General features: G+C 36.8%; 1 protein-coding gene across 1 annotated transcript in view; it reads left to right on the top strand.

Annotated features, from left to right (window-relative positions):
* shisa9a (shisa family member 9a) overlaps positions 1 to 11,258 on the top strand; it is a 52,525-nt gene extending 41,267 nt beyond the window's left edge. The window contains exon 4 of the mRNA XM_048171096.1: positions 7,918 to 11,258. Coding sequence (XP_048027053.1) covers positions 7,918 to 8,321 — 404 coding nt within the window. The 3' untranslated portion in view covers positions 8,322 to 11,258. The remainder of the gene's footprint in view (positions 1 to 7,917) is intronic.
* The last annotated feature ends 3,568 nt before the right edge of the window (positions 11,259 to 14,826 follow it).

Below are 14,826 nucleotides of genomic sequence, written 5' to 3'. Positions count from 1 at the left end.
GAGAGAAAGAGTTGTGGGTAGGGTTAGGGTAGGATTAGGGTGTGGTTGTACATTCGCTCGCTAAACGTCCAGCGAGGGGGAGCTAATGCAAGCTCCACAAATTTTCTCTGCAGTGAGCACCTTCCCACTTTAGACCACGATGAAAACGCAGACAGGAACAGGTCTGGGGGGGGACCTAAATTGAGCTAAAGGCTAAATTGTTTATTTAATTCGTACCTTTTTTCTGTTGTATTTGTCCTATTGTTTGTAATTCTTTTTATTGTTTCAGCTCTCTGAAAGAACAGATTAAGGGGTTGGGGTCATTTTGGGGGGTTTTATGAATGCACTGACAGGGGCCCCTAAAAGTTTTTCATAGAGCCCCCAGGAGTCTAGAACCGCCACTGGGCGTATTGAAGTATTGAAAGGGGGCGGTTACATAACACAAAATTTCCCCAGATAGAAAAACATAAATGGCCCATTCATGTACAACTATGAAACTAAAATCTTCTGAAAAATACAGATGGCAGAGCATTGAATAATATTACTACATAAAACAAAAAGGAAAATTGCCTAGGACAACATAGTTCTTATGTTAGGTTACACAATTTCAGTGGTTTTGCCATGAATACAGACAGGTTACCATGATACTACCACTACCAAAAGTAATTAATTCTTTACTATAAAACACATGCTCATTGCGTGGTGATAAACAGTAACAATACAGTGAAGTAATCAACTAACTACGAACAATTATCTAGACTTCTAAACATGAAAAAAATATTTCATCCTACAGTACCTTTAGCCTACTCAGTATAGAGCTGCATTCAAATGTGCCAATCAAAATATAATTTTGTGAAACAGACTGTCATTAAGTAAATATTGCTATAATAGCCTAATATTAAGGGTAGAAAGCATGCACTTGGCAATTGTGATTTTTGTTGAAAAATTTATTCTATGTCACCATTAAAATTCACCCCCTCATGTCCCCGTGGCACCATGTTCAAGAAACCAGTTTGAGATTATTTGAAATTTGTGAGATGGCACATTATCCTGCTGGAAGTAGCCATCAGAAGATGGGTACACTGTGGTCATAAAGGGATGGACATGGTAAACAACAATACTCAGGTAGGCTGTGACATTTTAACAATACTAAGTTTAATACTAAGTGTGCCAAGAAAACATCCCCCACACCATACACCACCACCAACAGCCTGAACCATTGATATGTCTGAATGTAGCAGCAGAAATCAAGACTTATCAGACCAGACAATGTTTTTCCAATCTTTTATTGTCCAATTTTGTTTAGCAGATATGAATTGTAGCCTCAGTTTCCTGTTCTTAGCTGACAGGAGTGGTACCCGCTGTGGTCTTCTGCTGCTGTAGCCCATCTGCTTCAATGTTTGGCGTGTTGTGCATTCAGAAATGCTCTTCTGCAGACCTTAGTTGTAACGAGTGGTTATTTGAGTTACTGTTGCCTTTCTATCAGCTCGAACCAATCTGGCCATTTTTCTCTGACCATCTGGCATCAGTAAGGCATTTTTGCCCACAGAACTACATCTCAGTCAGCTCCCTACACTCACTACATTTTTTGATGCTGTTCACTTTATTTAAACCAATTTATTTTGATTCAACACCATTGTATCAGGTTTCTGGTTTAAATGTGATTGATTCATATTAAATTGACTTGAAACGACTTGAAACTCTTTGACTTAACTTGATGTTTTCATATTGAAATAACATGTTTCAATCAAGTAAACCCAACCAGGACTCAATCAAACAGGATTTTCACTTCCCATCATGCTTTGCAAAGGGGCTGAACTAGGAGTGTAAATGTTGAAATAAAGTGTTATTTTAAGCAGTTTTTAGGAAGATGAGAAAATGGAAAGACTTTTTAATGTTTACTGTTCTATTATGTTGGTATTTAAAAGTTTCTGTTAATTAATAGTTTTAGGGTTACCATTGTGGTGAATTGTTGCACTTGTGCTTGGGGTTGAGGACCTGCTAACAAACTTTCAAATTACTTTAATAAGAAAGTAATCACTGTGGTAGTGCTCTGGGTTGCATTTCCCAAAAGCATTGTAATCCTATGTTGATTGTAAAGCCATTGCCATCAATGGACTTATGATCAATTTAGGCTTTACAATGTTTTTGGTTAAGGCAATTTAGGATGAATCCAGTATCACATCTAGATTTCTAACACAGAACATCACAAAAGTTATATAAATCACAAAATTAAACAAGAAGAATTAATTGTAAAAATCAATGTATATGAAAACAATTTATTATTTATTTATTTGTTGCTTTTTATTTATTTTCCAAAACATTGCAAATTAGTTGGGCTGACACTATTAAATTAAGCTGTGCCCAACCATAGTAAATAAGTTGAATCAACCTTAATAAATTAAGTTGACCCAACGTAAGTACATTAAATTGGAATAACAGAATTGCATAATGCTGAAATAAAGCAACTTAATCATGTGGAAATCCTTTCCATGATTTTTTTTATGTTCGTTCAAAGAGTTATTTTGTAGTTCACTATCTGGAAGTCGGCCAATTGCAAAAACCTTTCATAAAAATACATCGCTAGACAGGTAATGAACATGATCTAGATAACATTTATAATTTATGGCTGAAATGTTGCACGTATATGTAACAGGCAAAGTATTTATCACAATGCACTTTAAATAACATTTAAAAAATGTCAGAAAGATAACAGTTCTGCTGTTGTTCATAAATATCAGTAGTGATGTTGTACAATGAGGACGTTGTCATGTCGCTGGAAATAAAGTTATCAGTGTCCCAATGTAGTGACCCAGGGTCCTTACTGTCCTTAACAATGCCTGAATTCATGTACACTATGTCTACATAGCACCTCATGTCTGCATAGCTAAATGCATTGAGCTGCCATGTGATTGGCTGATTAGATATTTGTGTTAAAAAGAAGTTGAACAGGGGCCCGTTTCAATAAGGAGGTTCAACCAACTCTGAGTTAAAAAATAACTCTGAGTTGGCTTACTCTGAAATGGGAAACTCTGAGATTTCTGTTTCAGAACAGTTAAATTGAGTTAGGTCTTTCAACTCTGAGTAGGTTGATTCTGAGTTAAGCACATGCACTATGACTATGAAAAGACATGATCAATGGAGCTCTGATATTACAATTCACAAAGGCAACTGTACCCGACAAAAAGAGGCCTGCATACTTCCGAGTCAATACAAGTTAAATTCTTATCACTGTTATAATATCAGAGGTGAAAACAGAACATCAGTCATTTTTTTATTTTGCAAATTATCTGCCAATGGGGTTAGAAAATAAGGAAAGTGGCTATTTACACTAAGTGGAAATAGCATATTTTCTTAGCGATAGATGCTATTTACAGTGCAATTAGCTGTAGATGCTAAGAAAAATAGAAAATAGTAATATGTTCTATTTACCATGTAAAAGCAGCAGTTCTTTGCAATAAGTGTACATAGTAATTAGATGCTATTTATACTTTAGACTGGCAGATACATACTATTTGCACCTCAGTACTTGTTGAACCCAAAAATGAAAATAATGTAATTTATTACTCACCCTCATGCCGTTCCACACCTGTAAGACCTTTGTTAATCTTCGGAACACAAATTAAGACATTTCTGGCTCCGTGAGGCCTGCATAGGGAGCAATGACATTTCCTCTCTCAAGATCCATTAATGTCCTAAAAACATATTTAAATAAATTCATGTGAGTACAGTGATTAAATATTAATATTATAAAGCGACTAAAATATTTTTGGTGCGCCAAAAAAACTAAATAACGACTTATATAGTGATGATCGGCAAACTGCTGACATCACGTGACTTTGGCGCTCCGAACAGCTGATTCGACACGCTGATTCATTATGCTCCGAAGCTTCATGAAGCAGTGTTTTGAAATCGGCCATCACTATATAAGTCATTATTTTGTTTTTTTGGCACACCAAAAATATTCTCGTCGCTTTATAATATTACTAATGAACCACTGTACTCACATGAACTGATTTAAATATGTTTTTAGTACATTAATGGATCTTGAGAGAGGAAATGTCATTGCTGGCTATGCAGGCCTCACTGAGTCATCGGATTTCAACAAAAATATCTTAATTTGCGTTCCGAAGATTAACGAAGGTCTTACGGGTGTGGGACGGCATGAGGGTGAGTAATAAATGACATTATTTTCATTTTTGGATGAACTAACCCTTTAACAGGATACAGTAATAACATAGAGTGTATATGATTATATTTATTAAAATTATAAATACTTTTATCATTATTAAACACTCACACTCACACATTAGGCACTTTACTTCCACTTCTTAATTTTTATTGAAAATAAATGCCTTTCTGATGTGATATGTGATGGGAAAAGGGAAAAGAGCAAGCTCGGCAAAAGGTGGACTCAAACCCGGGTCAATCGCTTCACAAGCCAATTCTACACACCTTACGCGCTACTGCTTACACCACTGAAGCCGTTGAATCATACGCGTCATTTTTTAATATTGTGTGACATTGGTGGGCGGAGTTAGTGTAAATTTGCACTGAGTAATAGACACTCTGAATAATCTTGTTTTCGTTTGCATTAAGATTATTTTTATTACCACACTGGCAGATAATTTTACTTAAGTAAAAGGTACTTAATTTAGATTCCCCCCCAGAAAACAAGCCTAAATATCTTTTTCTTATATAGAAAATGCATCTTGATTTAAATGAATTTTTAGATATTTGTACTCTAAGGCAAAAATACTCAAGCATTTTTGCAGCGTGAATGAATGAATGAAGTATTTAAACATCGCTTGCACTTTAAAAAGGGTGAGGAGACCGAAAGAAATGCTGGGTTTACCTAAGAAAACCTGCTCTTGACCTGGTTAGGTTCACAGAGTAAGTTACCAATGGATATTCCTCCATTTCTGAAATGGACAACCCAGAGTTTCCCTCATTTCAGGGTTACATACTCAGAGTTTTTACTTAACCTCCTTTCTGAAACGGGCCCCAGGTGTACCTAATAAAGTGCACAGTGAGTGTATATACTGAATTTAAAATAAAAACTAACATAACTGGGAAAACTGAAATTAAACTACAATAGATTTGCATGACTTTAAAACTAAATCAAATAAAAAAATATTATAATATGACATGGCATTTTTGAAAACTTTCTTTAATCTTTACAACCCACTCGCATTAAATATGAAAATGCCACTAGACTAGATAGTAATAGCTCTAGACTGAAATTCTAAAGATCTTAAACTTTTTTAAATGTTTTTTTTTTAAAGACATTTAAAATAAAAACTAAATAAAATATAATACTAAACTAAAACCAACAATGATAGTGAACACTAAATTGAAGACAAAATAAAAAAAATAAAAACATAAAACTATTATAACCCTGTCATGAAGTTGCTATTGATAAAAGTGTCTGCTAAATGCATAAATGTAATGCCATGGTTTAACTGTAGTATGTTGCTACTATTGTTTCTCCAAATGATCACCTGTGGATTTCTCAATCAATGTGACTCAGTCTCACTGATGCTGTCATTTATACTGTGAAGTCACCTCAAGCTTCCCCTACTGCCCCTACCAGACAAGCCAAATGTTCTGATTTCACCTTATCATGGATGATATATACTATGAAATCATCAAGCAGAGAAAAACTGACCCTCTGGCATCATAGTTATTTTTTCTTATTTAATTACCTCCTTCTTGAAAATTCCCAAAGGTGCAAAATTGTTAGAGCTGATAAGTCCCAATTCTACAAATCAATACTTCTCTCTCAGTCCCCAAATACATCTCTAAGGTCACAGAATTGGATTTCCACCCGACATAGAGAAGTGGAGCTTCTAACAAAGGCCTGTACCAGAATATCCTCCCACCAAAACCCTTTGAGATCCCGATGACACTAACTCCATGCGTGGAGTCACGGAGTTGCGAGCCGATAGATATTTGAACTCTGTCTCGGGGCACTAGTTACGAAAACACAATTCATCTTGATTGCACTGTTGAGTACTGTAATTGATTCACCCGTCTGTTGTGATGATCCGTGTATCTGATACAGGGAGCAGAGCAACTGTGAAAAAATGTCCACCGTGCCAACGTCTCCGTCTTCTCCCACAGGGGCAGATGCACGATAAATAAGATTTATCATCACACCGCAGACCAAACTCGTTTTAAGCATGAAAAGTTTATCTTCAAGGTCGTCAAAGCAGCCGACCATCAAAAGTAGACAGAGGAAGTCACACTAGGATGCCTGGTACTCTAAGAGTAATGATCCTCTTATAAACATGAATCACCTGGTTAAAGGACACATCTCCCAGAGGGATGCGACAGGCTGTACTTACACTGACCGCAGATTGAAAACCTTAACTGCTTGTGCGTTTCTGCAGGAAAGGTGGGACACTGACCTTGCTATTGCGCTGTTTACCAACTTGAAATGGCTATTTTCGACAGGATGACTATGTCTAAATATGACTATATTTTCTAAATGCATGTTATTGATCTTACTGTGTTTTTTGGGGGGTTTTTTTCAACTCGATCTTCCACTGAAATTTTAGACTTCTCTCTGGTGATGTATGCCAGCCTTCTCCAATCATTTAGTTTGCCTGCTTAAACCACGCCCCTTTCTTACAATCGAACCTCAAGCTCATATTAAGATCTGCCTCCGTCCAATCAACAACCAACGGATGCAATTTTATTTCTTTTTCGATAATCCATTTCACTCGGATGCACATCACAATATGTAAGAAAAATCTGTCACTATTTCCATTACATTTCAACTTTAATATTGAGATGTTACAGATGTTATGTCATAGATATCATCTTAATTTTTCAAATAAATTAAAGATTTAAAGGGGTCATATTTAAAAGCTTCATACTTTATTTTTTATTATATATTTTTTAAATATTACATATTTTTGTATTTTAATTATGATTTATTGAGAAAAAATACATAAAACTGTTAAAATGTAAAAAAAAAAAAAAGTTTAATAATAAAAATATATGGTTACACTTTATTTTAAGGTGTCTTTGTTACACTGTAGTTATATATTTAAGTACTGAGTAATATTAAGTAACTACATGTACTTACTATAGGGTTAGGATCAGGGTTTGGCTTGGTTTTGGGTTAGTTGCATGTAATTATGCATAATTTATAGTTATTACTATATTAACTGCATGTAACATATGTAACAATAACACTGTAAAATAAAGTGTTACCAAATATAAATATTAAATAATAAAAAATATGATATGACGGGTAACACTTTAGTATAGGGAACACATATTCACTATTAACTATGACTTTTCCTTCAATAAACTCCTAATTTACTGCTTATTAATAGTTAGTAAGATAGTTGTTAAGGTTAGGTATTGGGCAGGATTAAGAAAGTAGAATAAGGTCATGCAGAATAATATGTACTTAATATGTACTAATAAACAGCCAATATTCTAGTAATAAGCATGCTATAAGCAACTAGTTAAAAGACCCTATAATAAAGTGTTACCATATGACCCCTTTATCCATCTTTATGATTTATTATTTATGACATGACCTCTTTAATCTGTATAATATTTTCAGTATTCATAATATATCCTTTCAGTCAAAAATAGCCATTACAGTTGGTACACAGTGTGCCTCATTTTCTACAGAAACAACATAATGTTAGTTTTAATGTGCCAAAACAGTCCTATTTAAATTTTTAATTTAGAAATAATAGCATCTGTTCTACTTCTTCCTAAATAGCTCCCTGTGATAGGTCATTTTTGTAGCATAATTTCAAATAATGCTTTTTTGTACTGGGTACATAACACTCTTCTATCTGATGGAAAATTCAGTTTCTCTCTATATGAACCTTTTATGTATGACAACTTCACACAATTGCAATCTCCCTTGAGCTCAACTAACCTCACTCTTCCTCTCTATCTTGCCATCAGCGGCCAAAGCCAACGGTGATTTTCTCAACAAGCAACACCGCCACTTGGTCGAGTTGGCGGCTAAGGGAAGCCTGCCGCTTCATCCAGTCAGAATGGAGCACGTGGAGCCCACGGCTTCTTACGTCACAGAGGTCCCGTGCCTCAAGCAAAATGGACAGAAGCCCAAGAGCATTAAAGCCCATGTGGCCCATCCCGCAATGGCCTACAGCTCCAATACCATCGCGAACCCCGGCATGCTGAGGAGCTGGGAGAACGCAGAGACTGCAGGTCGCCGCAAAACCTACGGGCCTAGGAAGATGTGCACGATGGAACGAGTTAATGAGCTACACACTGCCCGCAGTCATCATTACCTACCAACGCAACCCTACTTTGTAACCAACAGTAAGACAGAGGTGACTGTGTAAGAGGCTGAATACGCTTCAAAGCAAGTGGCAGAGAGCCAAAAGTGATTATTGTCATGAAAGGACTCTCCACACTGCCCCTAGTGGACTGGAGGCACAACAGGGGTGAGCATGTTATGCCCTCACGATAACATCCACTGACTGTGAGGCCAGGGACACTTGGAAATGTTCACCACAATTTATATCCACTGTAACAATGATGTGTTTGTGTTCTGTCAATGAAAAGGTAAAAGGAAACAGATGTAAAGAATTGGCACACGAAAAGATTCAGATCAATAGCAATAAGGTCTAATAAACGTGTACGGAAAGAATGGCTACGGAGAGATGAGACATTACAGAAATGAAACTTACCGGATTATCGATCCCAGATATTAAAGGGCTGGTGTGGAGTATGAAAAGCAAAGTGATGCTCTTATCTGAAATAATATAGAGAAAATTTGCTGGGTGTGATATTGATTTGATGTAGATGGCATAAAAGACACTAGGTTTGAGGCTGTGCCTTTTGTTTTCTCATTATAAAGCACCTCGGTCAAGCAACTAAACAAATGACGCTTGAAATCAGAAGAGTATTAGTAGCGATGGTCACATGTATGGAGTATTTAATGCCGAGGTAGCATTGTCATGCCATGAGCAACACTGTTAAATAACACGGAAGCTTGGACACAACTTGTGTCTTTGGAAATATGTGTTTGGTCTCCTTTTTGCGTAACATTCGGCATTACTTTTTTATGTGTACTCTCAAACGCATATGAGCATGTTGAAATATTTGTCAAAATGTCATCAGTAGTTGTATCTGCTGCCACATGTAAGGTTTTTTTGCACTTTTACAAATGTGTCGTACAGAAGGTGCATTTTATTTTTTATTTTTTTCCCAAACAGATGCGACCATAAAAGTATATTTATACCATTGCCAATATATTTATGCAGATTATACAGTACATTGTGCCAAGAAGTAGCTGGTTGAAGTTGTTGTGTTCAGCATTATTTATTTAAATATAATTATTTATTTTGTTTTATTCAATAGTATGTTCAAGACAAAATGTTTTTTAATGGAGTGGTAGTTCTGGACATGAAGATAAAATAAAGCTTTTTCTTTCCTCATTCTCTTCATCTTTATTTTTCCCCTTCCATCGCTGTCTTTGATGCTAACAGGATTTTGCATTGTGAGGTTTTTGTACACAGGTCGATGAACTTTGTTGTATCCAATTGAGTTAATTCAGCAATGCGTAAACCTGGAAATATCAACCCAAAGAACTTGACCTGCTCCTGCACTTCCCCGTGATTGCAGGGGAACCAGATCATGTGGAATAACTCTAGTCTAGGACGGATCCCGTCAGCCTCACTGCCCGTAAAATGTCTATCTGCTCCATGCTTCTCAGTTATTCTGTCGTGTGCATGCAGTGAGCAGTGCCGTAAATGCTTGTTTGTGCATCATGAAATTTTACTTTTGCAAATTTATTCATGGTAGTTTTATTTTTTAATTCTTTCCTTTACCCCATCACGTACTAAAGCTACAATAGAAAGAAGCATGAGAATAAATAAAGTATAGAGTATAACTGTGCACCGTAAAGCCTTTAAATATCCCATAACACACACCAAATTCTGAGGTCCATCAAAGGCTGTTGTGGTGTTTTGTTAGAAATAGCCAGGGAACAGGCAGCAAGTCTTTCATCTGCTGCAATTCCGAGGAAGTCCCAGATGAGGAGCAGGGAAGGAAAGGACTCTGATTGATTTGATTCAGGCACTTTGAGCAAGAATAAGTCAGCTAATCCAATCCTCAGCTGCACACATTCACCTCTGAACAGGTGCCTGGAAACAGCCAGCGATTGAATGAGCCCGTTTCTGTGGGGGCCTTGTTGAGCTGCCAGAAATCAAAGTTCTGCTCGGCAAATTAAGATCGAGGGTGCAAGTGACCTAGTTAACCGAATCAGAACCGGCCTTTTCAGCATACAGACACGCTGTATTAGGAGAGCGGGTGGCCGATTGCATTTGTTTGTTGAGGACCCAGGCTGAGCATTGCATTTTACTATGGCTTCAACGTCTACATGAACTGGAGAGACAAAGCAAAAGATATTATTCTACAGAAAAACTATTCTGTAAGGCTTATCTGGCTCTATACATAGGATGTACAGTATTGTCATGAATGCCAACACCAGTGTGATTAGTATACATTTTTCTAATTTAAAATAGTATCAATATAATGCAAAAAGTGATAGATTTATCTTTATTCATTTAGCAGATGGTTTTATCCAAAGTGACTTACAAAGAGAAATGTTAAATAGACAATATGTGCTGCAATACAAAACTGTTCAGAAAAGTACAAGCCAGAACAGAAACAGTGAAACAACAGTATTTAGATAATGGCAATATAAATTAGTGGACAAAATTTATTCAAATGCAAATGATTCATTGCTAAATCAGTTGATGCATGAATATTAGTCCAAGTTATGTTAGTTCATTTCACATATACACATAAGCACAGGCATTGACTAGGACCAAAAATCACAGTGTATTCACAAAAATGAAGAACTCACTGACTCCCTGCATTTTATACTCCAGTCAGAAATTTCTAAATTATGTGCGCAACCTAATTTCAATTATGGGAGAAATGAGGTTGAGAAATGGTATTGAATGTGATTAATGGACTGAGCCTGAGATAAGTCTGATTGTTATGAGGTTATGATTAATTTGAAGTTGGAAAATGATAATGTGGATACTGAGAAACTAATCAGATTCAAGGGCTTATATATTTCTTTTCGTGTTTCAGTATTGCTACTTGTTCTTATCTATGAGTGTGCAATTCATTTTGTTTACAGTGAGTTTACATTAGGATATGTCACCACATGGCAGATAATCTGACTTTAAAACAGTATGTAAATACTATTTTTGTGCAGTGTCTTTGTATAGATTTGACATTTAATAAAGATACTCTAAACTGAACTCATTGGTGAAGGTTCATTTAATTGTACTTTGATTTAATCATTATGTACTTAGGACTGTCTACTGTTAAATTCACAATTATAGGTTTTTGGTTTTCTTTATTTGTACAGGTGTAGAATGTTAAGCTCTCAGGTATTACGCATCTCTCTTGTTCAACTTGGACCAATGAGGATGTTTATATGACAAAAGCGCTTGCTTGGACAAACTAATGCAAAAAACAAGTTGATTTCATCCATATTGTATGTTAAAAAGGTCAATGTTCTTCTAAGCTGTTATTTCACAAAGTATAGACAGCAGTACACACAAATTTAATGTCCATTTTAGAAATGTTATAGATAGATAGATAGATAGATAGATAGATAGATAGATAGATAGATAGATAGATAGATAGATAGATAGATAGATAGATAGATAGATAGATAGATAGATAGATAGATAGATAGATAGATAGATAGATAGATAGATAGATAGATAGATAGATAGATAGATAGACTCCCGCCATATGAGTCACTGAGGACATTGTGGTTAAATTTCATTTTCAAAGGAAATGTCCAGAAGAAAATCAGTGAAGTCTATGTTTGTGCCTATTATTTGGCACCGGAATGCTTCACAAACAAGAATTTGAACATATAAGGCTGTACACCACCACTTTCTGACATTTTCAGTGTGTGAGATTGTCCTGTTTTGTTGTTGCCGGTGTTCTGGCAATCTGTCCTACACCTGTATACTGGAGCATGAGCTCTTAAATCTCTGCCCTCTTCTTGAAAGGAGGCCGGGAGCACCAACTAATTTGCATTTAAAGGGACACACACAAAAACAGCACCTTTTTGCTGACCCCTCAAAAGTGGCAAATTTAACATGCTATAAAAAATTATCTGTGGTGTATTTGGAGCTAAAACTTCACATACACACTCTGGGAACATCCGACACTTATGTCCATAAAAAGTCCCCTTTATAGTCCTTATAGATAGCAGTACTTTTTCATTCATACTGGTTTAAACCAGAACGCAATGAAGTGCACAAAACAATCACTGATGCAATCTGTCATCTTGGACAATGATCTCTTATGGGTATTTCTACAGAGGCTGTGTGCACTGCTGCAGTTGATTCTGTACATTGAAGCCTGAGTACTATATTCTACCCATCAATGTTGTAGTTTTTCTGGTTCATGGAGATGATGAGCCATTGCACCCACCAGTCCTCTGCTTGGTCTAAGGGCATGATTACTGAAAGCCCTATGAACACATTGAGTCTGCAGATCTAGCGCCTGTCATATGGTGAGTCACTGCAATGAGATTCAATTTCTCAAACCTCATCCACAACTGACATGAATATTTATGTATGAGGTACACTTTTATCTCCCACTGTTTCTCCCCTGAGTGTTCGCCCCTGTAACACTAACTTCCTGTCTGAGACAAATGACTGATCCTGGGATTGGTCATGTGAAACATAAAAAAAAATTCAAAGCACTGCTTCTCTTTATCTGTGTGAGAATAAACCAGTGCAGGGTACACAAGAGACTCCTCACCAAGCCTTACCAATGAGATGAGCTCAGGTCTTTGATTCAGAGATAATGCGAGCATTTCCATCATGTCTTTGGCCTCAGTTTGAGTCAAAGGGCTGCAACTATGGCTGCTTAGACAGACTGGCTTCTGAGAATCAGTTCACAGATGCACTGGAGAACTCGGCCTGATTCGTGTACGAATCTTTAAAAAAGTGAGTGAACAGGGTCATTGGAAAGACTCAACTTTTTTCATGAAACAGATATTGCTACAAACATTCATTTGTATCTTTCAAACGAATCAGTTGAACTGGCTCACAAAACTGGTCTGAACTATATATTCATGAATTGGACTGAATCAGTGTGAGCAGTTCTATAGTCAACAACTCAACTGAACAACTGTGGGTATTCCAATACTTTAAAAATATATACTAATTTTGATGAAGAACTTACATTTTAAAGGGGATCTATTATGCAAAATTCACTTTTATAAGGTATTTGAACATCGAAGTGTGTGAGATCGAGCTGATTCAGATTCCCCACACGATGACGTCATCATAGAGAGAAGCCCTGGCCAAAGCCGGTGACGATCTGCCCTATTAACATAGACACAGCCCTGAGTGAGAAGCACAGAGTCCGCCAATTCTGTATTCTCACTGTAGCAGCTGGAGTTGTACAATGTCTGCGCCAAAGAGGCATTACAAGTGTTGTGTTTTGGGATATACCAATGCACATAAGAGTCTCCATAGACTCCCGCCATATGAGTCACTGAGGACATCATGGTTAAATTTAATTTTTGAAGGAAATGTCCAGAAGAAAATCGGTGAGGTCTATATTTGTGCCTATTATTTGGCACCGGAATGCTTCACAAACAAGAGTCTTTTCAACTCAAACGACTCCGGTTTGAACATGTAAGGCTGTACACCACCACTTTCTGACATTTTCAGTGTGTGAGATTGTCCTGTTTTGTTGTTGCCGGTGTTCTGGCAATCTGTCCTACACCTGTATACTAGAGCATGAGCTCTTGAATCTCTGCCCTCTTCTTGAAAGGGGGCCGGGAGCACCAGCTCATTTGCATTTAAAGGGACACACACAAAAACAGCACCTTTTTGCTCACCCCTCAAAAGTGGCAATTTTAACATGCTATAAAAAATTATTTGTGGTGTATTTTAAGCTAAAACTTCACATACACACTCTGGGAACATCAGAGACTATGTCCATAAAAGTCTCCTTTATAGTCCTTTAGTTATGCACTATGCAGGCGTGTAGTATGCATACATCCATCATGTTGCCATTTATCTATTTTTAATAAAATAAAATAGCATTTTATGGCATGTAATATGCCCATGCCAGGATGTCAGGGACCACATAATGATGCTGAATCAATTGACAGAAATTGACCATCATTTTTAAGATATCTTTTAAAAACAAAAAATAGAGACCCCTGCATTCTATTCCATTTCGCCGCACTCTGTCTAGATTTTTTTGGAAAGCTTCCTATGTGAACGGCCCTTTAAAGTATACCTCAGAAGAAGCTCAGAACTTGGAGATTCAGATTGATACATAAACCATGACGGGTCGTAAGACAGGTCATCACCGGAGGGACTTGAGCTGTAATAATATTCATAGCGGTCCTTTAGTCTACCGCAGTAATTAAGACCTGAGTGGCAGTTTTGGAAATTTTAATAATACCTTTTTGTTACTGTCAGGTTTTTTTAGCTTCATTTGTGCTCCTGAATAATGTTATGATGAAATTATGACAGGTGAGCGCTCGGCGGAAATGAAGCTCACATGGGCCATTTTAATGCCTTTAGATCCAACAATTAGGTTTTCATAAAGCCCATTCTCATTTTATGCCCATAATGAATGTTCAGAGGAAGAGGAATTTTCTCATCAGTGGTAATTTATGAGTCTTGCACAGCATATCCAGAAAGAGAAGCTGGGTCACGTAAGACGCCACAAGCGCCTTTTAATAAGCCCCCGCTCTGCGGTCCATTTCAACAAGGAATATTTCCTCCTCGCAATCAGGAATAATTTACTGCTTATACTGCAGGTTTAATGTGAAGT

The sequence above is a fragment of the Megalobrama amblycephala genome, linkage group LG20 (assembly GCF_018812025.1).
Source record: "Megalobrama amblycephala isolate DHTTF-2021 linkage group LG20, ASM1881202v1, whole genome shotgun sequence".
Lineage (NCBI taxonomy): Eukaryota > Metazoa > Chordata > Actinopteri > Cypriniformes > Xenocyprididae > Megalobrama > Megalobrama amblycephala.
The sequence above is the reverse complement of the archived record's forward strand: the minus strand, read 5'-3'. Positions and strand labels throughout refer to the sequence as shown.